The following is a 23,428-nucleotide window of genomic DNA, read 5'->3' as shown; positions in this document are numbered from 1 at the left end:
AAAAAAAAAAAAAAAAAAGCAAAGTTTACAATTTTTATCAAGAATTTTGTTGCTAGAATTGTTTGTACACATCTATTATATATAGAACTTTCAAGAAAAAAAAATTGTCTTATTTCATTTATTTACTTTTTTAAACAAAGTTCAGCAGCTGAACCTTCAAGTCACTTGCCAAAAGGGACTCCAGAAACTTTGCTGAATTGAACCTACCTATGTACATATATAGGGATACAGATATTGTTTGTTCACTGTCACCAAGTATCTCAATTCTTCAGTGGTAACTAGTTTATGATTGAGGTATTTTAGTTTGTAAGGTACTATTTTTCCCTTGAATTTGTGATTTCAGAGAAAGGTAAGAAATTCTTCATATTTTGCATCTTTGGTATTTTGACTTTACAGTTTGAATTGTAGAATTGTCAATCCAATCGAAATATTGCAACAGCTAACAGTGAAATATAGAATTTAAAAAAGGCTTTTTCGACTGTTATCAAGTCTTTGAGAACATTCACGTCTATTTTTCAAAAATATATAATTTTAAATAGTTTGCTTTGTTTTGGACTGAAATTTTTTTGTATTTTAACATTTTTGAATAAACTTTTTGTATACAAAAGCTGAGACAACTATACTTCACAATTGTTATATTGAAATGCTTGTCTTCTAATATTTGTGAGTCCATCAATTAAATATTCAATCCTATTAAATGTTGGCCTTCCTAAACATGAAATAATATGATAGTTCCAGCCCTAAATAAATTTAACTTGTACTTTTAAAGAAGTCTTTTAGGATAATATGAAATATTGAACTTCAGATAGAATAAAGTAAAATATAGCTATGAATAAAAGGTGTGTAGATTATAAATTTTGATTGAAGAGATGGGGTCTCAAAACAAAAAGTTGCAGGGAGCCTCTGAAAGTCATGCAACTAGTGAGACCCATATTAATGTATATATCATATATTTTGGGATAGTACTGCTACTGCACATTCTAACTCCTAGACAATGGAAAAAGCTGAAGTCTGATTGGCAACAACAACTCACCAACATACTACAACCACTGGTTTACAACTGTGCTGTTTCTTTTTTCTGTCATTTCTATCACTATATCAATGATCCTTGCTCCTCTGAACTTCTTAGCTGCATGCCCCACATCCTTATTTTGTTTCATCAGAACTACTATCCTCTGGAATTTCCTCTTTGTACTTCCTTATATTTTTCCTGCAGACCTCAATCTCATTGATCTCACTTCACTGTTCACTAGGGCCAACAAAGGTGATGGACACTCCCCACTCCTCTTATGACTAATAGAAAACTTAGACTATGACAGTGAGCTTCTACACTACTGCTTCTCAAACATTCTGACTCCATGGCACACAGGCGATTGAACAAAAACTTACTGCTGCACTCCCATAGAAAGTTAAAAATCACTAGAGCACTATGTATTGAAAGCTTAAAAAACAAAAAAAAAAGAAAAGAAAAATGTTTTAAAGTTAAAAATGTAGAAAGAATATAGGAAACTATTACTTATCTTGTTTTATTAATAATACTTTGTGTCAAAATTGTGAATGACATGTTTTTGAGACAAACATTATTATGGCTTTTCTAAAGCCTTAAAAATATTCTAAAAAATGTGCAGTGCACTTAGCAGTATTCTTTGCAACACACCAGTGTATTGTGGCACATCATTTAAGAAATACTGCCTGTACTGTCTTTAAGTATGGCCACACTGAACAGTTGCCCGGGTCCTCACAGGTCTAGGGGTCCAATTCTAATCTGTACATACTCTGGTTTGCTGTCAATAAATATATACTATTGGGTTCAGTGCATTAATTAGCCTAGGGACTTATAATGCTGGTAAGACAATCCTGAACATTGCTCTACACAGTTGTTCAATTTGTAAGAAAAAGCAAACAAATCTCTCTCAAATCACATCCTACTCTCTTAAAACAGAAATGTAGTCCTAAATACACTGTCTAAATTTGGATGACTTGGTGACAGCTGGAACACATTTGATCATAGATCTACTTCATCAGGGATAACCTGAAGTTAAACAACTGCTACTAGCAATAAAAAAAAAAACAATCATGAGAATATTGTTCCAGATGATGATGATACTGATGGTGGTGATTGCAGCTGTTGTATTCAGTTATTGAAAAAGTCAAAAAATATTGCTTGATCATGGTTACCTGACTGCTTTATCAAGCACTGATAAAAAAAAAAGACTACCACCACTGGTAAAAAATCAATAATTGTGAAAACAATGTCTTATGTTATTGACTGCAGCTGTTGCATTCAGCAGTTGCAAAATCACATAATTTGCTTATTCATGTGATTATTTGACTGAAAAAAAAAAAAATAGTTCCACACCTAGTTGGTTGTGTAGTGAATGGTAAACTATACCATACTATCTTTGCAAGCATAGAAAAAGAATGTAAAAGAAAAAAATGTCATTGGCAAAAGTTATGCTTGTCACACAAACAAGGTACATAATTCTGGCTGACCAGCAAAAGAAGAAAAATGTCCAAAACAAAGCCAATGTTTCTCTTTCAGTTGGTAAAAGGCATTTGTGCTAACAGTATCCAAATCTATAATTTTAGCACAGCCATAGCAGTTAAACAAAATCAATACAGACCAGTAAAACCCAGCCATGAAGGCACTTGGTGTAGCAATAGATTGCTATTGCATAGCTCTAAGTCAGCCTCAATAGTGAAGACCTACAAAGATATTCTGACTATGACCATCTCATATTGTTAGGTGTATGTCAAAATCTTTATTTAAGATGGAGGACATGATTTGAGAGATATTTGGTTGGTATTTCCAGCAGGTCATGAGACCATACAAATGTTCTTAAATTACTTTCTATTGTCTTAAATAAAGAAAAAGCACGTTGGATACTGTGGTCATACATACGACAGCAGAGATGCATTTTTCACACTCAGAATTGCCAAAGCATGGAGTAAACTACCCACATCAGTTGTTAGCTGTCAGGGCACTACATCCTTCAAAACTTACATGCTTCCTGAAATTCGTCAACAGCACACCAGTGTGAACAAGCATAGGAATAGTGCAGAGGAAAAAAAAACTAACTTTCCTCCATCTATATTTTGTCAGTCTTTATTAATTTTTCTGTTAAAATATAAAATCTGGCCAAAAATTAAATTTACTAAGTCATTTGCATTACATATTTATCTTCATTTTCTTGATGACCACCATGTTTTATAACAAAATATTTCACAAGCCAATGGGGTATCTTCAATATTAGTGCTCAACATGCAAAAAATAGCAGCCAAATAACAACATATTGTTTTAATAAAGAAGGATGACATGTTAGATAATGTTATCATTGATATATCTGGGGGAAAAGCATAACAAAGATGGGAATATCATAAATAGCATGATGGAATGTTTTTGTTCATAGTTCTAGTTGACAAGAGCTGGTCTAGGGCTAAGGAACAATAACCACAACAAAATGTTACCGTTATCAAATTCTGTGTGTTAATATAGGGACACAGTGAATGTTAATTGTTGCAAAATGTCCCACTTATTATCTCTATAAATGAACAGCAAGTACACATTGGAAACAGATTAGTTTACTTACCCCTAAAATGTATTCACAAGTTTTGGGTTCCATGATGTATAATGCAAAAGAATGTGATCTGCTTAAATCTTCAATGCACCTGAGTAAAATAGTAAAAATGTAGAACTTTGATGATGTAACTTCCAGTGTCTTACATAACAGACATATTAGAGAAAATTTTTAAAAAAGCACATGAAATAATAGTGAAGCAAAATCCTATTTTTACTGTTGTTTTCAGGGTTTAGTCAGAAGAAGAACTGCTCATGACCTTTTTACCTCTGAGACTAGTAGCAGAAATGGAGGAATGTCTTCAAACCTAATCTAAATGATTAGAACAGAGTAGACTGTATTAAAAACATTAAACAGCCAAGTTATGGTGTTAAAGAAAATGACAGATTAAGAGTACTGCTCACACTGAGGGAAAAGACTTTTGTCACCAAGAGGCAGTGGCTCCATGGACTTTCTCCAACCCATTCTTATTCTGGCTACTATGCTTTCAGAGCAGCCACTTCCCTAGCCAATCATGTCTCCTTCTTAACAAAAGCTATCAGCTACTTCTAATGAGCCATCTGGGCATTAGAGAGAATTTATTTCTGGTTTGCTCCAGTGCATTTATCATATATGAAGCTTATGCTCTCTCTTAGTCTGCCTGGGATTTTGCTGTATTTCTTGTGTATTCATAGCTTACATTGGGCTCAGTGTATGGAGTCCTTATCTGCATATTGAGCAAGACCATTTCCCCTAAGACACCAGAGACCTGTCTTCTTTCCTGCCTACTAAAACTTTTGTCTTTGCTAAATTTACCTTAAGACATCTTGATATTAGGTTTTGCTTCCCTGCTTGGTATATCCTTTCTAATCTCAATTTCAAATGAATAACAATGGTTGATAAAAAAAGAGAAAACGTCCTGGCAAAAAAAAAAAGTTTTACAAAGCTGTATCATTGATATATTTTGAAAAATAACTTACTTTAATTTAACTTCAACAATTCTCTTCTTTCCATTGGCTTCACAGAAGTCTCCATCAGTATAGAGTAGAGAAATACTCCTGTGAATAGAAGAGAGAAGAAACTGAATATAGCAGAGAAAAGAAACAGCAACGCATATCAGAAACAATTAGATAATCCTTTCTCTCATCTCAATAATACTCTGAATTGGTGTATATCATGCTTTTCTACAGCATTAAACAAATCAGAGATAAATGTGCTCCTGAATAGGACTGATGTTCTTTCCTCTAAGAGGAACTGAACCAACCACAACATGGTACCAAACAATTTTGCAATTTTACAATGCAGTTGCTGTCTGCAACAGTCTACTGTACTTTTTAAGACTCAGAGAAAAGTGGATTTCACCTTCAAAGAATTAAATTTCTTAGGTCAAAGACATAATTCAGTGGAAGTAAAAGATATGAATCTTTAACTTCTCATATAGTTGTCAGTTCATCACCCCAATTATCTGTACTCTGTGAATAACAAATAGTAGCAATATTAAATTACAAAATGAGACCATGTATAGATGAAGGGCAGTAGGTACATCTACTACTGCTGTTCCTACATCTTGTTTATCACTTTACCATCAAAAACAAAAGACTAAACACTACTGTGAGACTAAGCTCTCCAGAGAATTTAACCATAACCAAGGCTGTAACTTTCTCAAAATATATTGGATTCTTTAACAGTAAATGAGATACTCTTTAGCACTCATAAATCACTTACTGTTTGTTTAGATAAATATTGAAATTGTTGTGACTGCCAGTCAACAGCTGATTAAGAGACTGATCAATAGTGCTTGCTATATGTAAAGTAATAATAATATATACACAAATATTATTTCAAGTTGAGAAATCCAGTGATATATACTACTAGCTTGTTTTGCATTGAGTGAATACTGCTATTGAGTATATTCGTTATCCAGCCAAATAAATCAAACCAGAACACTATTATCATGAGAACAAATCTTGCAAAACCATTGCTTATAACTTTGTATAAGTAATATAGCTCTACTTTGTTTTAAAACAGATCATGCCAGTGGCACAGCACAAGTTATAGTAGCCAAATTGGCCACCTACTTACTTAAATGCATTGACTATAGCAAACACATTTGTAAAATGGCCACCCTGTGTGGCCTACACACCTTATTCTATGCCACTGGTATTGCCTTGATTATGCTTGAGAAGTTAGCAGTAAATTGGCTATTATATAAGTCACAGAATGTTGTGTTGTGTACTGTGTGAAAGAAGTAAAGGCTTCTCAAGCTGCACTGTAGTAGTCAAGGTGTGTTGTGTGAAATATATATATATAGATAGATGATGTTTAATCCCAAGTTAACTGAGTGAACAGACCTACTAATCATTCCAGTTCAGCAATCTTGTCCTTTGTTTTTAGACATAGTACATATAGGACTATGTTATCCAATGTATCTATCCTGTTTTAAGATAGTAGTTATGTGATTTGAAGGAGATTGAGATTTGACTGGTATTTCTAGCACATTGAGCATGGCTTAAGATGCATATAGAGTGGAATATGTTTGTATTGTGTAAAAATTAAATGCCTTTTAAACTGTTCTATAACAGGCATGGTATGATGTGTAGAATAGGTGCAGCATAAATGACAAAGAATGAGTAGGGTCATTTACTTTCAATGTTTGAACCCTTAAAATATTTTATTGATAAAAATAAAAGGATCTCTACAAAAGTAAAGAACTTTATTTTAATTTAAAATTTCCAAAATGTGTTTTGAAATGGAATTTAAGCAAAAGGTCACCTTCTCTTTCCTATTGGCTTTGGTTTTTTCAAAGGATTAGCATGCAACCACTGTAAATGTTTGTCAAGCTTCCAGTGACCAAGAGTTATAACAGTACGTCCATCATTGCCCTATATTAAAGAAGAATTAATACAGTATAAGTCAAATACCTTTTACCAACGGCAACAATGTTATAGAAACAAGACATAGTAGAAAAATAAAATAAATGTTAAATGAGAAAAAGTGGGAGAAGGAAAGATAAAAGAAGACAAAAGCACAAAACGAGGAGCTTATAAAGCAGAAGACAGAATAGGATGGCAGGAACCAACTTACGTCATGATATTGCCGAACATATTTGCCATAGCAAAATTCATGTTTCCACCATCCAGCACCCTGTGAAATAATGAGAATAGTTTAAGATGAAGTATAGCGAATCATCTAATGTATTTCTACTTTAGGACAAATAGACAGACCAGTTGATAAAAAAAAAATCTATATTAAACCCTTTTGTACTTATATCTTAATTATGAAAAAAATTTAGACACATTTTATTATTAAAATAGTGTTCACATAAAATTATGAAAGAAGATTTTAATTTAAATATATGATAATTTTAATATAGGTAGTTTTGCTTCATAAAACCACAGGTGGTCCCTGCGGGTAGGCTGGTATCAAAACAGTTAAGATTTGGTAAAAATAAATACTGTGAGAAGGAGACTAGTCAGCTGGTTTGGACTTGAGCAACCAATGACAATGGACAAATGGAAAGCAGAACATTAGACTATTCATCATCATCATTTAACATCCCTTGTCCATGCTGGCATGGGTTGGACAGTTTGACCAGGGTTGGTAAGCTGAGAGGCTGCACCAGACTCTAGTCTGATTTGGCATTGTTTCTACAGGTGGATGTCCTTTCTAACGCCAACCACTCCGTGAGTGTGATGGGTGCTTTTACATGCCACCGGAATGGATGTCAGTTGGCATGACACCAGTATCTGCCATGACTATGATTTCACTTGGCTTGATGGGTCTTCTCAAGCATATCATTTGTCATTGCCTCTGTGAGGCCTAGTGTTCGGAAGGTGCATTTTACATAGGTTCATTTTACATGACACCAGCATCAGCTACATAGCCTCTATGAAGCCCAACACTTGAAAGGTGCTTTTTATGGGCCACCAAAACGGGATATTGATGATAATAATGATCCTAATGATGTTGACAGAGATAGTAATGACTATGACAATGATAAACATTGTATTGGAGATAATTATAATGAGAAATAATTTGTCAGAATGTACTGAAGATAATGCAGAGTAGTAAGATAGAGCAAACGCTTGAATAGAATGTTAGTTTATTCAAGTAACATTTACATATGATCTGGTGCCTATTTCTAATAATGACTCAAATTTGAAGAGATTAGTAGTAAACTGCATTGATGAAATAGTATAACAAATGAATTGGAGAAGACATAGTATTGTAATGACCCAGAGAGTAAAGATTTTTGGTAAGGCATAGCTTAAAACAATCCATTAACTTTCTTCTGAACCTTGTCTATCGTTTATTGAAGTCGGTTTGCCAAGACAAGAGCTGTGATCAGAAATGTGAATATATTTGAAGCATTGTAAAGAATTAAATGTTTTACATACACCTTTCAGACAATCTGTTCCACTGAGGAAATCTCTGATAGTCTGTTCATCTGTAGCTAGTCCTATACCACCATTTCCTGTCGACATGGCTATCTTTGTTTTCTGATCGTACACCTCAGTTTTCTGTGTGAATTTCCTTTTGTCATGTAAATTTATCTTGAAGAGGCTTGATTTGTCAAATACCTGAACAAACAAACAAAATTATATAATGATATCATACAAAGTACAAGTGAAATGTGGTCCCCAAAACTAACTAGGAGGCCAGTAAGTCTGATGAAGAACTGATACAGACCATGATGATTCAGATCATATCAGTATAGAAATTGGACATAAAATTTATGATGATATACAATGGTTTTTGCACAGTTTTCATCTACCAAATCTCAATCACAAAATGGCACATTGGCAGAGTCATTAGATTGTTGGATAGAATGCCATGCAGTATTTATTCTGACTCTCTGTACCGAGTCCAAATTTTTCCAAAGTGAATGGCTAAGAAAGTTAGAGGGTCAAGCAATATGCCTTACAGAATCTGTTCTGGCTAATTACATTCGGACAGTAACACCTGTGATGACACTGATGCCAAGCTGTATTTACCCAAGTTGGCAGCTTTTCTTTTGGATAAGGATTGATGGTGTGGAGAAGGGAGACTTGCTTGCATGGGTAACTGATAGTCTTCCTCAAAAATTCTTGCCCAGGCCTGCACATACATTTGCGGATGCTTGGTCTGTCGATGCTACACTGACTTTACATATTTGTTCTTTCTTTCTTCTCTGTTCACACACTCCTAAACACATAAATGTGCATCCCATACATACATCTGAATACATTTGCATTGCACACACTATAAAATGCATAGCATGCACATAGACACTTACAAACACATTGCTAACAGTAGACATAAAATTACTATAGTTAGAAGATGCCAGCCTACTTCAGCTGCTTATGTCCCTAAGCTTGGAAATAGCTGAATAGGTTCACAATACCAAATCAGTAGATTTCAATGCAAGTGCACATGCTCAAATGCACATGAATATGCAACTGCTGACCCACTGGTAGACACTACACTGACTCACCAGTGGACATGCACATGACTATGTATGAGTCACTCACTCAGTTACACATTTAGCTGCACTCATCTGGCTCATATACATACACATATCCTCCTCAGATAATCTTTCTTAGTACTTTTACAATTATTCTCTGGGCTAACATTTAACATTTCTGATTTCTCTTGCATAGCATTCATTTTGATTTTATTTCACATAACTGGTTTTTACAGCACATGCTTGTACAGTACTTCATGCGGAAGACAGCACTGCATTGTGCATGAAAAATATCTTCTGATAGTGCTCCGGCTCTTTTCAGCTAGATGAGCTGCTCACCACCTATGCAACTTAACCAATATTTTTAGTCTTGCATTCATCCTTTTCTAATGCATGCTCCTTTAAATACTTCACATCTGCAATTCCTGCATTGTTCTCATCATTTCAATTCAATTCATTGTGAATGGACATTTTCACTGGCAGGAGAGTCATGTAACAGGAATATTTAGCAATCAGATCACTATAGCTGAGGTTGTGATTTGCTAGAATATTACCGATGTCATGTGGGGGCGCAATGGCCCAGTGGTTAGGGCAGCAGACTCGCGGTCATAGGATCGCGGTTTCGATTCCCAGACTGGGCGTTGTGAGTGTTTATTGAGCGAAAACACCTAAAGCTCCACGAGGCTCTGACAGGGGATGGTGGCAAACCCTGCTGTACTCTTTCACCACAACTTTCTCTCACTCTTATTTCCTGTTTCTGTTGTGCCTGTAATTCAAAGGGTCAGCCTTGTCACACTATGTGACGCTGAATATCCCTGAGAACTACGTTAAGGGTACACGTTTCTGTGGAGTGCTCAGCCACTTGCACGTTAATTTCACGAGCAGGCTGTTCCGTTGATCGGATCAACTGGAACCCTCGACGTCGTAAGCGATGGAGTGCCAACAAGCCTATGTCATAAAAAAAATCTGACCAATCAAGACTTCATGTGGAATTGGCTCCAACAACAATTACATTTTTGGCATGCATCTTTCTGAGACTAACCATCACTATATATTCAATGCACCCTAGCTACTATGACAAACAGTGGATGATAGACATAAGACCAATCAGAAAGGGTTGTAGTAAACAGATGGTTTACCAAACACTGGATCAACGCAAAAACAATAAATGGACGGTAAATGAGAGACATCAGAAGACAGTAGCACAATCAACAGCTAACCACAATGGATGAATGGTAACAGCAACACAAGGACCAGCTAAAATTTTAACTGCTGCAACAATTACACCAATCCACGAATAATAATCATCAAACACTCTCAGTGTTTTGTCGTTCTAATTAACATCTTGTTTATAAGAATAAATATTTTTTCATCAAAAATCTCAAACAGATTTCAGTGTTCTTCTTTGTAACATACGTATATATGAGTAAATGCTTTTGTATATGTTTATATATGTGTATGTATCAGTATAAGTATGTGTATATGTATATATACACATACTTATATGTGCATATATATATTGTGTGATTTATGTATATATATCAGTATGCATACACACATTTACACAGACACATAGATGTGTAAAACTAGATATCCACTGTTTTCAACAATTGAATTGGTATATAAGGGGTTTATCATTCTGCAGATACATTATTGTCATCATCATCATCATTTAATGTCCCCTCTTCCATGCTGGCATGGGTTGGACAGTTCAACAAGAACAGACGAGCCAGAGGGCTGCACCAGGTTCTACATCTGCTTTGGTATGGTTTCTTCAACTGGATGTCTTTCCTACAGTCAACTACTTAACAGAGTGTACTGGGCGCTTTTTATGTGGTCCCAGTACCAGTGAGATCATTAAGTACCTGCAAAATAAGACTCCTCTACTGAGTGCAGTATAGGATGGAGGGATAAGGTCTTCTGCATAGTTTCCATCTACTCAATTTCACTTATAAGACTCGGATTGACCCAAACCATATATGTTTGTATGTGTCAGTAGTCTTTCAATAAGAAGTGTAGGGATAATTATGTGAGTTTAGAAAGTTAATGTTTGACCCTTAGCCATAACAGGCCTAAATATTCTACCTGTTTTATGTTCAAACTGGCCAGATCCAGCCTCTCACATCTACTCTACAATGTCATTCTAAAAATGAACGATCTCCTCTTCAAAATCTTGAAGCTACAAGATGATGCATGATTAATTCAAGACGCATAGCTCAGTGGTTAGAGGTTGTGAGTTTGATTCCTGAATTGAGCTGTGTGTTGTGTTCTTGAACAAGACACTTTATTTCACATTGCTCCAGTTCACTCAGCAGTAGAAATGACTTGTCATGTCATTGGTGCCAAGCTGCACCGGCCTTTGCCTTTCCCTTGGATAACATCAGTGTCATGGAGAGGGGAGGGTAGTATGCATGGATGATTGCTGGTCTTCTATAAACAATCTTGCCTGGATTTGTGCCTTGGAGGAGAAATTTCTAGGTGCAATCCCATGATCATTCATGACTGAAAGGGGTCTTTACCCTTTAATTCAAGACAATATGAACAAATAAACATTACATTTGACAGTAATCTGAATGCTAAAGGGTTAAATTTAGTTGTTGCAGACAAGTGGGTCAAAGGAAGATCATTAATTTGGAAGCAAAAGAAATTACATAAAAGAGGTTAATGCCTTGCTTACATTAGCTTCATCTTCAAAAGGAAGACCATATCGATTTTCCTCAGCCAAATGGTCCATATTTACAGGACGCACCGGAGCACCTTCAACAGAATGGCAATCTATCTTGCCAATATGTGGATTCTTGGGTCTAGAATTAAATAACAGGAATACAGAATTATAGTCTTGAGAGAAAGAGCAAGAGAGAGAATATTTTAACTTATTGTAGATGAACCAGAGATTAAATCTAGCTGGTTGCATTCCGTGTTTACTAAAAAAAGAAATTGACATACATACATACATCGTCGTCGTCGTCGTTTAACGTCTGCTTTCCATGCTAGCATGGGTTGGACGATTTGACTGAGGACTGGTGAAACCAGATGGCTACACCAGGCTCCAATCTGATTTGGCAGAGTTTCTACAGCTGGATGCCCTTCCTAACGCCAACCACTCAGAGTGTAGTGGGTGCTTTTACGTGTCACCCGCACAAAATGACAAAGAAAATATATATATATATATATATATATATTTTTTTTTTCTTTGTCATCTTCTGCTATATTATTCCACTTTTTTTCCCACCTCTCTTTTTCATCCTTTACTTCATTTTCACTGTCTTGTTTCAGTTAAGTCTCAAGTGGTAATTTGTAAAAGACACAGAGCAGTTCAGGTGTCAGAACAGAAAGTTATTAATTATTTAGAATTTTATATATTCTTTAACTGGTTTCAGCCATTGTGTATTCTTGCCTTGATATTGTGTGATGGTTGTGAATGAGCATCACTGTGATACAGCCGTTGCTCATTTCCAATCGTTGGTGAAAAACATGTCAGGCCATAAGGAAATATAACCTTGCCTGGAAGCAGGCAAAAGTTGGTGACAAGAAAGGCGACTTAACCATAAAAAAATCTGCATCAATGAATTCCATCTGACCCATGGAAGCATGGGAAAGCGGATGTCAAAATTACGATGGCAATGGAGAGAAAAAGTGTGTTGGATAAAGACAAACACTCATATATACAACAATGATGACTGCAATTCGAACCACCAACCTCTTATGGTGTAGTTCAGAACCAGAGAGAGAGAGAGAGAGAGAGAGAGAGAGAGAGAGAGACAGACAGACAGAGACAGAGAGAGAGGGAGAGAGAGAAAGAGAGAGAGAGAGAGAGAGACAGAGAGAGAGACAGAGACAGAGACAGAGAGAGAGGGAGAGAGAGAAAGAGAGAGAGAGAGAGAGAGAGAGAGAGAGAGAGAGAGAGAGATAGAGAGAGATAGAGAGAGAGAGAGAGAGAGAGACTTACTTAAAATCTGGGTGGCTACAGAGAACTGATGTGAGCACAATAATTTCATATTCACACGTGGATACTTCTTTCATTTCAAAGATTTCTCCTCGGCCTTCTGGTTGGCACACATAAAGAATAGCTGCCTGTCTTGGTCCTCCAGTCAGGTCACAAACTGTGCCATCAGTTATGTTTACTTGGAAGTAAGGTAAGTCAAGACCATCAACTTTTCGTGTGTGTACCTAGAATGAGAACAAAATAAGCAACTATCAATCAACAGCCACAAGGTTCATGGAATAAAAAATTAGCAGAGTGGTCAGCAAACAAACAGATGATGACAATAACAGTAATGGTAATAATGAGTACGGAGTCTTTCATATAAAGATAAATTCCAAGGAAACTAAACAATGGTTACATTAGCAATGAAAGGTCAAACACAACTATTGACTTGTACAATTCATTTTTGTATATATTGGTAGTTCAATAGTTCTTCCATAGAAAATACTATCACCCACTTTTTCAAAATGTAAAATAATAAATGATTGCCATGAAGTGGCTATGTAGTAAGTAGCTTGCTTACCAACCACATGGTTCCGGGTTCAGTCCCACTGCATGGCACCTTGGGCAAGTGTCTTCTACTATAGCCTCGGGCCGACCAAAGCCTTGTGAGTGGATTTGGTAGACGGAAACTGAAAGAAACCCGTCATATATATGTATATATATATATGTATATGTGTGTATGTTTGTGTGTCTGTGTTTGTCCCCCTAGCATTGCTTGACAACCAATGCTGGTGTGTTTGTGTCCCCGTCACTTAGCGGTTCGGCAAAAGAGACCGATAGGATAAGTACTAGGCTTACAAAGAATAAGTCCCGGGGTCAATTTGCTCGACTAAAGGCGGTGCTCCAGCATGGCTGCAGTCAAATGACTGAAACAAATAAAAAAAGTTTAAAAAAAAGAGTAAAGGCACTTTTTTTACCTTATTTAAAGCATTTAACTCATCTTCTAGCACCCACTTCTCCATCAATCTTCTATATTATCCTACTTACTTCCTTCACTTCCTCTCAGTGAGCTGAGCTGATATTTTCTGTGTTCAACTTATTCCCTATCTCTGATCATCTGTCACGTTATTTTCACTCAGTGCACATCCATCTTTTATGTTCCTCTATCCTATTCTGTCTCTTAGATTCACCTTGTACCTTGACCTCTGCATCCAGCTGCAGAAACCATCCCAAAGTAGAAATAAAACCTAGCACATCTTTTCTTGTCGAATGGCTCAACCCATGCCCTCACAGGAAAAGGGATTTTAAATGATGATAATATATATTTCATGTATAGAATGTTTCATAAATTAATCTGATCCATAGATTCTTAGACAACTAAATTATATACATACTTATATAAGGCACTGTTCTGTTATTGATAGGATCAACACACAAAAAAAATATTCCATTCAATAAGAGATCAATATGTCAATAGGCACAAGATTTACATGTGAGCTACAATAAGTTTCATGCTCTGATGGTAGATTAATGAGATGACCTCATATTGAGTGCTTTGAGCTTGGAATATTACAGGATAATACATGGTTATACAAGCTCATCTAATTACAGTACTATTGGAGCATGATACTTATAGTAGCTCACATTTAAATCCTGTATTTACTAAATGACACACACACACACACACTAGGCTTCTTAGTTTCTGTCTATGAAATTCACTAATAAGGTTTTGGTTGGTTTGGGGCTATTGTAGAAGTAACTTGCCCAAGATTCTATGCTGTGGTACTGAACCTGGAACCACATTGCTAAGATGCAAGCTTCTTAAGCACACAGCCATGCAAGAATAAAGAAGTGGATAAAAAAAAAAAAGATTCCACACATCCCTTGCTGTATAAAAGCAATGTGTTTGAGAATTATGCTGGATGTGTAACACCGTAACACAGAAACAAACAGAATTAGGTACTTTATAACATCTTTTAATACTTACTGGTGGATTTCCTACTGATGAGGCACTAACTTTTGAAGCTGCAAATAAAAAAAGATCAGAGAATCTGGTTAACAACTTATCCAATGGACACCGACATGTTAGAAATGGGATTATCAAATTAGCTTGTAAAGACTGTTATATCAATCATCTTTGTTTAAATAATTACTTTGATCAATGATTAAAAGTGGGAGACAGTTTTTACTGAAATTCTCAATTACATTTACATTTAACTTCCTCTGACTGTTTGGGAAATTCGCCATTCATCATTATCATTTAACATCCATGTTCCAAGCTGGCATGGGTTGGATGGATTGATAGGATCCGATGTGTCAGCTTTGGCATGGCTTCTACAGCTGGATACCCTTCCTAATGTCTACCACTTTACAGCATGGACTGGGTGTTTTTTGTGCCACCTGCACTATTGGGATTGCCATGCAGTTCACAGGACTAAGGACCCTGGGGGAGGTAGGAGGATCAGTATCATGCTAGGGGACAAGGGGAATACTATGAAAGTTTAGGGGTAGAGTAGGTTCCTGTAGAGGCATCTGCAGGGCAACTCACATCTAGTAGGGGAGGGGAGGAGAGAGAAAGAAGAAAAGATCAGAAGGAGTTGTAAGAGATAAATAATAGTATAAAGTGCTGGGGTGATATGAAATTTTGACTGAAGGATTTAATTTCGATTACTTTAACATAGGAAGTTTAGTATTGTGGACCTAAGAGTGGTCTAAGATGGATAGTATCAAAACAGATAAGACAAAACTGGCCCTTTTTATCATCACTTCCAAGATGGTAGAAAATATAAACCTTTACTTACTATATTTCTGTTAAAATACACTGGTTTTGTTTCATTTAATTTTGAAAATAATGAAGAATTTAATAAAATAACTTTGTCATTATCAATCTGTTGTCTAAATGAACATGAAATTTAGATAGATTTAAATTTAGGTCACTTTAAAACAGAAACTTTGTACCAAAGGCAGTTCCATGTTGGATTGGTATCAAAAGGGTTAATATGAAGTTAATTAGTTTTTAAAATTATTTAGTCTAATTAGATCAATTTATCTCAGGCATTTTTAAACATTTGTTAGAAATTTCAAGAATATTCAGTTTCATTGTTGCTCAGTGTGTGTGTGTGGAGAGAGAGAGAGAGGTTTAGGTACAAGACCAACAGTCTTGAGAGGAGTCGATAGTATCGACTCTAGTATCTGACTGGTGCATTAACCTTTTTGTTACCATATTTCTGTTAAAATACACTGCCTTTGTTTCAGTTAATTTTGAAAATAATGAATAATTTAGTAAAATAACTGTCATTATTAACCTGGTATTTAAAACATAAATTAACATGAAATTCTGATATAAGAAGGTATTAATTTAGATCACTTTAACCATACTCGATGACTGGTCACCACGCCAGTGGAGCACTAACAGCACTGTCGAGCGTGTTCATTGCCAGAGCAGCTGTCTGGCTTCCGTGCTAGTGGCCCGTAAATAACACCATTAGAGTGTAATCGTTACCTGTGTTGCCTTCTAGCACTTGTGCTGGTGGCATGTTAGAAAATCATTCAAGCGAGGTTGTTGCCAGTGCCGCTGGACTGGCTCTCGTGCAGGTGGCACGTAAAAAACACCTTTTTGAGCGTGGCCGTTGCCAGTACCGTGTCACTGGCCCTCGTGCCAGTGGCACATAAAAGCACCCACTACACTCTCTGAGTGGTTGGCGTTAGAAAGGGCATCCATCTGGCTTGCCAGTCCTCAGTCAAATCGTCCAACCCATGCTAGCATGGAAAGTGGACGTTAAATGATAATGATGATGATGATGATGATGATGATCTCTGAATACTTTATTTTGTTTCAATTAAATTTTGAAAATAATGAAGAATTTAGTAAAATAATTTTTGCAATTATTAAGCTGGAGTTTGCAACAAATTAATGTGAAATTTTAAGGAAAGTTTCAATTTGGATCACTTTAAAATAAAAAACTCACTGAAACAGGGCTGGTCTCAAGGGGTTGTATCAAGAGGGATAAAAATACTTTGGAAACAATAAAAAGAAGAGGAACAACTTAATTTTGCTTCACTAAAAAGCAACATAAAATTCATGTTATTCTTGGAAATCATCGAGTGAGCAATTAAAGAGGCATAAAGATGGTTGTATAGATAACTTTCTTACATCAGGCCGACAGTTTCAAACTTCAGTTGTGACAAGCATTGTCCAAAGTTAAGCTGTTATTTGAGTGAGACAAAGACGACAATGGAGAGATAGAGTCAGCATCAGAAAAGAAATGGATAAAAAGTGTTGTAGTATTTATTGATGCCTGTGTTCAAATCCCACTACAGTCAGCTTTGTCTGTCATTCCACCGAAGGGGTTAATACAATACTCTACCAATGAACTAACTGAATTTTAGAGTTTATGTCACTGTTTCATCATTATTTAAAATATCCACTTTTCTAGGACATATGGAATTTGTGGAAGTGAATTTTCTATGGCTGGATGCCCTTTCTGTTGCCAACCTTCAGCTGTTTCTAAGTAAGGTAGGGTAATATTTCTTCCTGAAAATGGATACAAATGCTGCTAACAGTTGTTTAGCTCCAGGTCAACCCTGATTGAGCAGATGTATAAGTCATTTAAGTTGTGACTATCCTGTCTTTATTTCAGGTCTACATTATCTAAGTATACCTTTACCTTTTTAAGACTGTGGGATATTAGTTATTTGAGAAAGGTTTGGCTGCTATTTCAAGCAGGCTGAATGGCTGCAAAGAGGCTCCTTCAGTGAATCATGGTGGCAGATGCTAGAGAAGATGGTGTTGTTCTTAATGGATTGATAGCAAGGTTTGTTGCTGGCATGAAAATATGATTTGAGGGATATTTAGCTGTTATTTCTAGTAGCTTCTTCATTGGCTCATGACAGTAGCGTTAGTGATGGTGATATTATTCATAAATGGGATGATCACAAAGGAGGTATATTTGTGTAGTGAATGGTGGGGATAATAGTGGCAAAAGTTGATAATGATGCTTAAGGTTGAAGGAATGGTGATACTAATGATAGAATGGTGATATTAATGATACTAATGATATTAATGAGTAGGAATCAACATGATATTGGTAGCAATAATAAAAAGATAACAAAAAAGGTTAATGATGATAATAACAAAAACAATGATTTAGTGATACTATAAATTAAAGTCAATATAATGAAAATATTGATGATGATGATGATGATGATGATAGTGGTGATAATAATCATGACAGGTACAATAATAATAATGACAATGGTTGATAAAAATGATGAGAAAAATTACAAAAGTGAGCCAATGAGGGAGATTTACAAAAGAAAAGAAAAAAAAAGCAAAAAGAAAAGCAACCTGACTTACATCCAGACCTTTCTAAATTTGATCCTTTATTGTAACCAAGGAAATATTCCTGTATCTGTCGTTTCTGTAACAACAAGGAATTGCAAAAAAAAAACAGTGAATTAACAAAGTGGTGCATTGGTCATCAATGGTATAAATTGAACCTTTGGATCAAATATATAAAAATTCATAAAAAGTAATAGAGCTTAATTTTTATTAGTAAAGCCTAACAGTTGTGAGGCCCAGGTCCAGTTCCAAATCAACAATTTTAATTTATATTGCACTAAGAACACCGTCCAAGCGTGATCGTTGCCAGAGCACCAGCTGTCTGGCTTTCGTGCCGGGGCATGTAAATAGCACCATTTGAGCATAACCATTACGAACATCGCCTTCCTGGCACTTGTGCCAGTGGCACGTGAAAAGACATTCGAGCGAGTTCGTTGCCAGTACCGCTGAACTGGCCCGTGTGCAGGTGGCATGTAAAATACACCATTTCGAACGTGGCTGTTGCCAGTACCTCCTGACTGGCCTTCGTGCCAGTACCTCCTGACTGGCCTTCGTGCCAGTACCTCCTGACTGGCCTTCGTGCCAGTACCTCCTGACTGGCCTTCGTGCCAGTACCTCCTGACTGGCCTTCGTGCCAGTACCTCCTGACTGGCCTTCGTGCCAGTGGCATGTAAAAGCACCCACTACACTCTCGGAGTGGTTGGCGTTAGGAAGGGCATCCAGCTGTAAAAACTCTGCCAAATCAGATTGGAGCCTGGTGTAACCATCTGGTTCATCAGTCCTCAGTCAAATCGTCCAACCCATGCTAGCATGGAAAGCGGACGTTAAACGACGATGATGATGATGATGATGATTACTTTATTCAAAACATTCCTCCGTTTTTAAGTAGGTACATTAGAATTTAAAGAATCTTTTATTAGCTCGAAGCCTATTTTACCATGATGATGACAATGTTTATACAACCTTTTATAAAAGACAAGGAGGTTTCATAGAGTTATTATGTACAACAGGTTACAAGTCATTACTGTTGGATTAAAAGTATGAGGGACCCTAATTTTGCCCTTGGTTAAGTTACTAGTGTTTTGATGAAAAGTTTCCCTGAAGGTTTGGTACACTGAAACATATGGAATTAAATGTCCAGGTTAGAGACACAACAGAAAACTTGCAGTGTGGAAGGCATTATTATATTATTAGTTAATCAGAAGATGAAAGACTCCACCTTGGAATTCTTAGACCTCCCTACACAAGAAGCACAATCAGATGTGAAGGAGACACTGAGCACTTCTACTCAAAAATACATCTCATGACTTTTCAGTTACCTACAGTTGCTGTCTTACTCTTTCAACAGCCAAGAACTTATAGTGTGCGTGTGCACGCGTGTGTGTGCATGCGTGTGCATGCACACATGCATGTGCATGGATGCATGTGTACAAGGAGATTTATAAGATTGGAGTGCAAAATAAATAATTTTAAAACTATCAAAAATTGTAAAGCCATGATAAGAAGTCAATGAAAGAGTTTTCACTATTTTAAGATTTGTGTGTGACACATTCCATATATAGAATAAATTCTTTTATTCATTCACTTGCTTCAGTGATTGTATTGTGACTACACAGGAGTACCACCTTGAAGGTTTTAGTTGATTATATCAACCCGGAACTTGTGGTATTTATTTTATCAACCTTCAAAGAAGAAACAAAGTTGACCTAGATGATATTTGAACTCAGAACATAAAGGAACACATAACCAAATAACACAAGGTGTTTTGTCCACTTCTGATGTGTTCTTAAGAGCAACACAAAAAAAACGTCTGTCATAAACATTTTGCACTTATAAGCCATAGGTTGGTGAGGGACTCATTCAAAAACTTAAATGTTTGACTTATCAGAGTGCCAAGACATCAGCAGTTCAGTCATGACACTGGTGTTGCATTGTATCGATGAACATTTAAAATTTTCAAAGGTGAATAATAAAGATTTGCTGTTGAGCCTAGGATAGCCCTGAACTATGAGCAAAAACATTTCAGCCATTACCTCACCTCATTCTTTTATTCAGACATAGATTATCTAAAACAAGAAAGAGCAATTTAAAGGAGATTTGGTTGCTATATTGTAGCATATCAAATGACTGTGAAGCTCTCTGGTTGGCTCACCAAACTATAAGTAAGTATCACAGAGGATATAGTTATCAATTGTAAGCTATAGCAATAACACAACACGTCATTCACTTACACTGTTGAATTCAACTCCTGCCACAGAAAAAGCTACTGTCAATAGATTTGACCAGATAAAGAGTTAGCGTAATACTGCAAAAAGTGGGGTTGAGTATCAGCCTTATGAGTTTTGGTGGTGTGAATACAGATATGTTTAAGAGCAGCCCAAAGGACTTCTGCTCGACACATAGTGTTATGGGATAATAGTAATAATGGAACACCCCTCCCATGTGATGAGTGGTATGTGCTAGTCATTACAAATACTGTGATACTGAGCAGTCAGGGTAGTCAGTCATATATAGTCATATCTTAATTGTCTAACTAACTGTACTGCTATACTGGAGTAGACATTATAACAGTCTGACATGCGATTGCAACACACACTGTAACCTCAAGCCATAGAAGAGATAGAAGAATTTCTAATGCAAAAATGTTCACTTACCTTGCCTAAATCTTTGCTTTCGTGATATTGCCTCATGTATTTCCCATGACAAAGTTCATATGTCCAGAAACTTTCAATCTATGAAGGATGAAAAAATTAGCAATCAAAATAATACGTTGATATGCAGGTTATCAATGAGTGAAGCTGAACATTTAAAGAAGTCAAGCTGTTGTTGGACAGGGGAAGGGGCAACATATATGGTGACATGTTACAATGAGAACAATATATAAATTTCACATGCAATTTGACTTCCACTTCTTGATTTCTAGGCAGTGATTCCAGAAGAAAGAATCTTACTCATTCATCCACCAACATATTTGAACCTCTTGCTCATGGTTATGCTGTCTTCTCACTTTACCTTTTCTACTGCTACTACAACTGTCTCTGCTTGCTGAGAGTTAGATAGCTACATACTACCTCCACCAAAACTCACCTGACACATTTGTCATTCTCTTCCTCTCATCAGTCATATTGTACCTTCCTCCTTAAGCCTAGCGCTAATCCCTATGCCCATACCTTCCTATCCATTTTTTTTCTTTTTTTGACAACTATTGACTTAAAGATATTGAAACAACATCAACAGCATAAACCTGATCAGCTTCATATGGCCTACAAAGAACATTTCCACAGCCATAGCAAAAGCTCGAGTAATAGTTCATCTAGAGAAAAGAGTCATGTAATGTTTCAGTCAGTTTAGATCCAGTCCCTGAGCTTGACAAAATGCTTAGCAGAATTTATGTTCTGAGTTCAAATTCTGCTGAGGCTGACTTTGCCTTTTGTCCTTTCAGGGTCAGTGAAATAAGTACCAGTCTTTGTGCTTATAGTAGAAAGAATTCTCCTCCTAATTATTATTATTGAAGGTGGTGAGCTGGCAGAATCATTAGCATGTCAGACAAAAGGCTTAGCAGTATTTCTCTCAGCTTTACATTCTGAGTTCAAATTCCACTAAAGTTGACTTTACCATTCAACCTTTCAGGGTCGATGAAATGAGTACCAGTTGTACGCTGGGGTTGATGTAATCAACTTACTCCATCCCTTACAATTGCTGGCCTTCTGACAAAATTTGAAATTATTATTATTATTATTATTATTATTATTATTATTATCATCATCATTATTATAACAGAATTATTAGAACATTGGCAAGCTGGCAGAATCGTTAGCATGCTGGGCGAAATGCTTAGTGGTATTTCATCTGCCGCTACGTTCTGAGTTCGAATTCCACCAAAGTCGACTTTGCCTTTCATCCTTTCGGGGTCGATTAAATAAGTACCAGTTACGCACTGGGGTCGATATAATCGACTTAATCCATTTGTTTGTCTCCTCTGTGTGTAGCCCCTTGTGGGCAGTAAAGAAATAAGAATTATTAAAACATTGAACAAAATGCCTTGAAGTATGTTTGATCTATTTGCATTCTGAGCACTAGAGTCAATATAATCAACTTCTCCACCCCTCACAATTGCTGGCCTTGTGCCAAAATTTGAAATAATTGTTATTATTATCAAAACAGCAAGCTGGCAGAATTGTTAGCATACTGGACAAAACGCTTAGCAGTATTTTCCCCTGTCTTTACATTCTGGGTTCAAATTCTGCCAAGGTTGACTTTGCTTTTCATTTTTTCAGGGTCGATAAAATAAGTACCAGTTCAACACTGAGATTGATGTAATCAACTTACCCCATCTCCTAAAATTGCTAGCTTTCAGTCAAAGTGTGAAACCACTGTTGTCATTATTGTTATTATTATTATTGCGTATATATGAGGACAGCTACATAAAGAAGTGCTGATCTCTAATTGTGGAGGGAACCTGTGGAAGAAGAGACCCAGGAAGATGTCAGATGAGGTGGTGAAATATGATCATTGGATGTTAAGTCTCACATAGATGATGGCAAGTGACCGAGACTGTTGACGATTTGCAGTACTTGAGAAAACACATCAAGCTTAATGAAATTGTAGTCATGGCCAGTGCCGGTGGGATGTAAAAGGCACCTGTGCCAGTGACATGTTACAGGCATCCAGTACACTCTGTGGAGTGGGTGGCATTAGGAAGGACATCCAGCTATAGAAATCAAGCCAAAACAAACTGGAACTTGGTGTAGCTTTGCAGCTTACTATTTCCAGTCAAACTATCTAACCTATGCCAACATGGAAAATGGATGCTAAATGATGATGATGATGATGATGATGATTAAGCTGAGTGAACCATTAGCACACACGGCAAAATGCTTCGTGGCATTTTATCCATCTTTATGTTTTGAGTTCAAATTTCATTGAGGTCTACTTCATCTTTCATCCTTTTGGGAGTTAATAAGATAAGTACCAGTTGAGCACCGGGGGGAGGGGGGTCAATGTAATCAACTTACCCACTCCCCGAAATTGCTAGCCTTGTGCCAAAACTTGAAACCATTATTATTATTATTATTATTATTATTATTATTATTATTATTATTCTTGAGGGCAAAAAATGCCTTGTGGTATTCCTGTATATAATGGGAAGTGTGCAACAG

General features: G+C 36.4%; 1 protein-coding gene across 3 annotated transcripts in view; it reads right to left on the bottom strand.

Moving 5' to 3' along the window:
- LOC106871104 (endoplasmic reticulum lectin 1) overlaps window positions 1-23,428 on the bottom strand; it is a 488,243-nt gene that overhangs the window by 449,732 nt on the left and 15,083 nt on the right. For all 3 annotated transcript variants that reach the window (XM_052971630.1, XM_052971631.1, XM_052971632.1), the window contains 10 exons: window positions 20,924-21,001; window positions 18,285-18,348; window positions 14,916-14,953; window positions 12,950-13,170; window positions 11,678-11,804; window positions 7,955-8,137; window positions 6,642-6,701; window positions 6,330-6,439; window positions 4,538-4,615; window positions 3,591-3,669 (listed from right to left, as the gene is read on the bottom strand). In XM_052971630.1, the coding sequence (XP_052827590.1) occupies window positions 3,591-3,669; window positions 4,538-4,615; window positions 6,330-6,439; window positions 6,642-6,701; window positions 7,955-8,137; window positions 11,678-11,804; window positions 12,950-13,170; window positions 14,916-14,953; window positions 18,285-18,348; window positions 20,924-21,001 (1,038 nt within the window). The remainder of the gene's footprint in view (window positions 1-3,590; window positions 3,670-4,537; window positions 4,616-6,329; window positions 6,440-6,641; window positions 6,702-7,954; window positions 8,138-11,677; window positions 11,805-12,949; window positions 13,171-14,915; window positions 14,954-18,284; window positions 18,349-20,923; window positions 21,002-23,428) is intronic.

The sequence above is a fragment of the Octopus bimaculoides genome, chromosome 11, assembly GCF_001194135.2.
Source record: "Octopus bimaculoides isolate UCB-OBI-ISO-001 chromosome 11, ASM119413v2, whole genome shotgun sequence".
Classification (NCBI taxonomy): domain Eukaryota; kingdom Metazoa; phylum Mollusca; class Cephalopoda; order Octopoda; family Octopodidae; genus Octopus; species Octopus bimaculoides.
The sequence above is the reverse complement of the archived record's forward strand: the minus strand, read 5'-3'. Positions and strand labels throughout refer to the sequence as shown.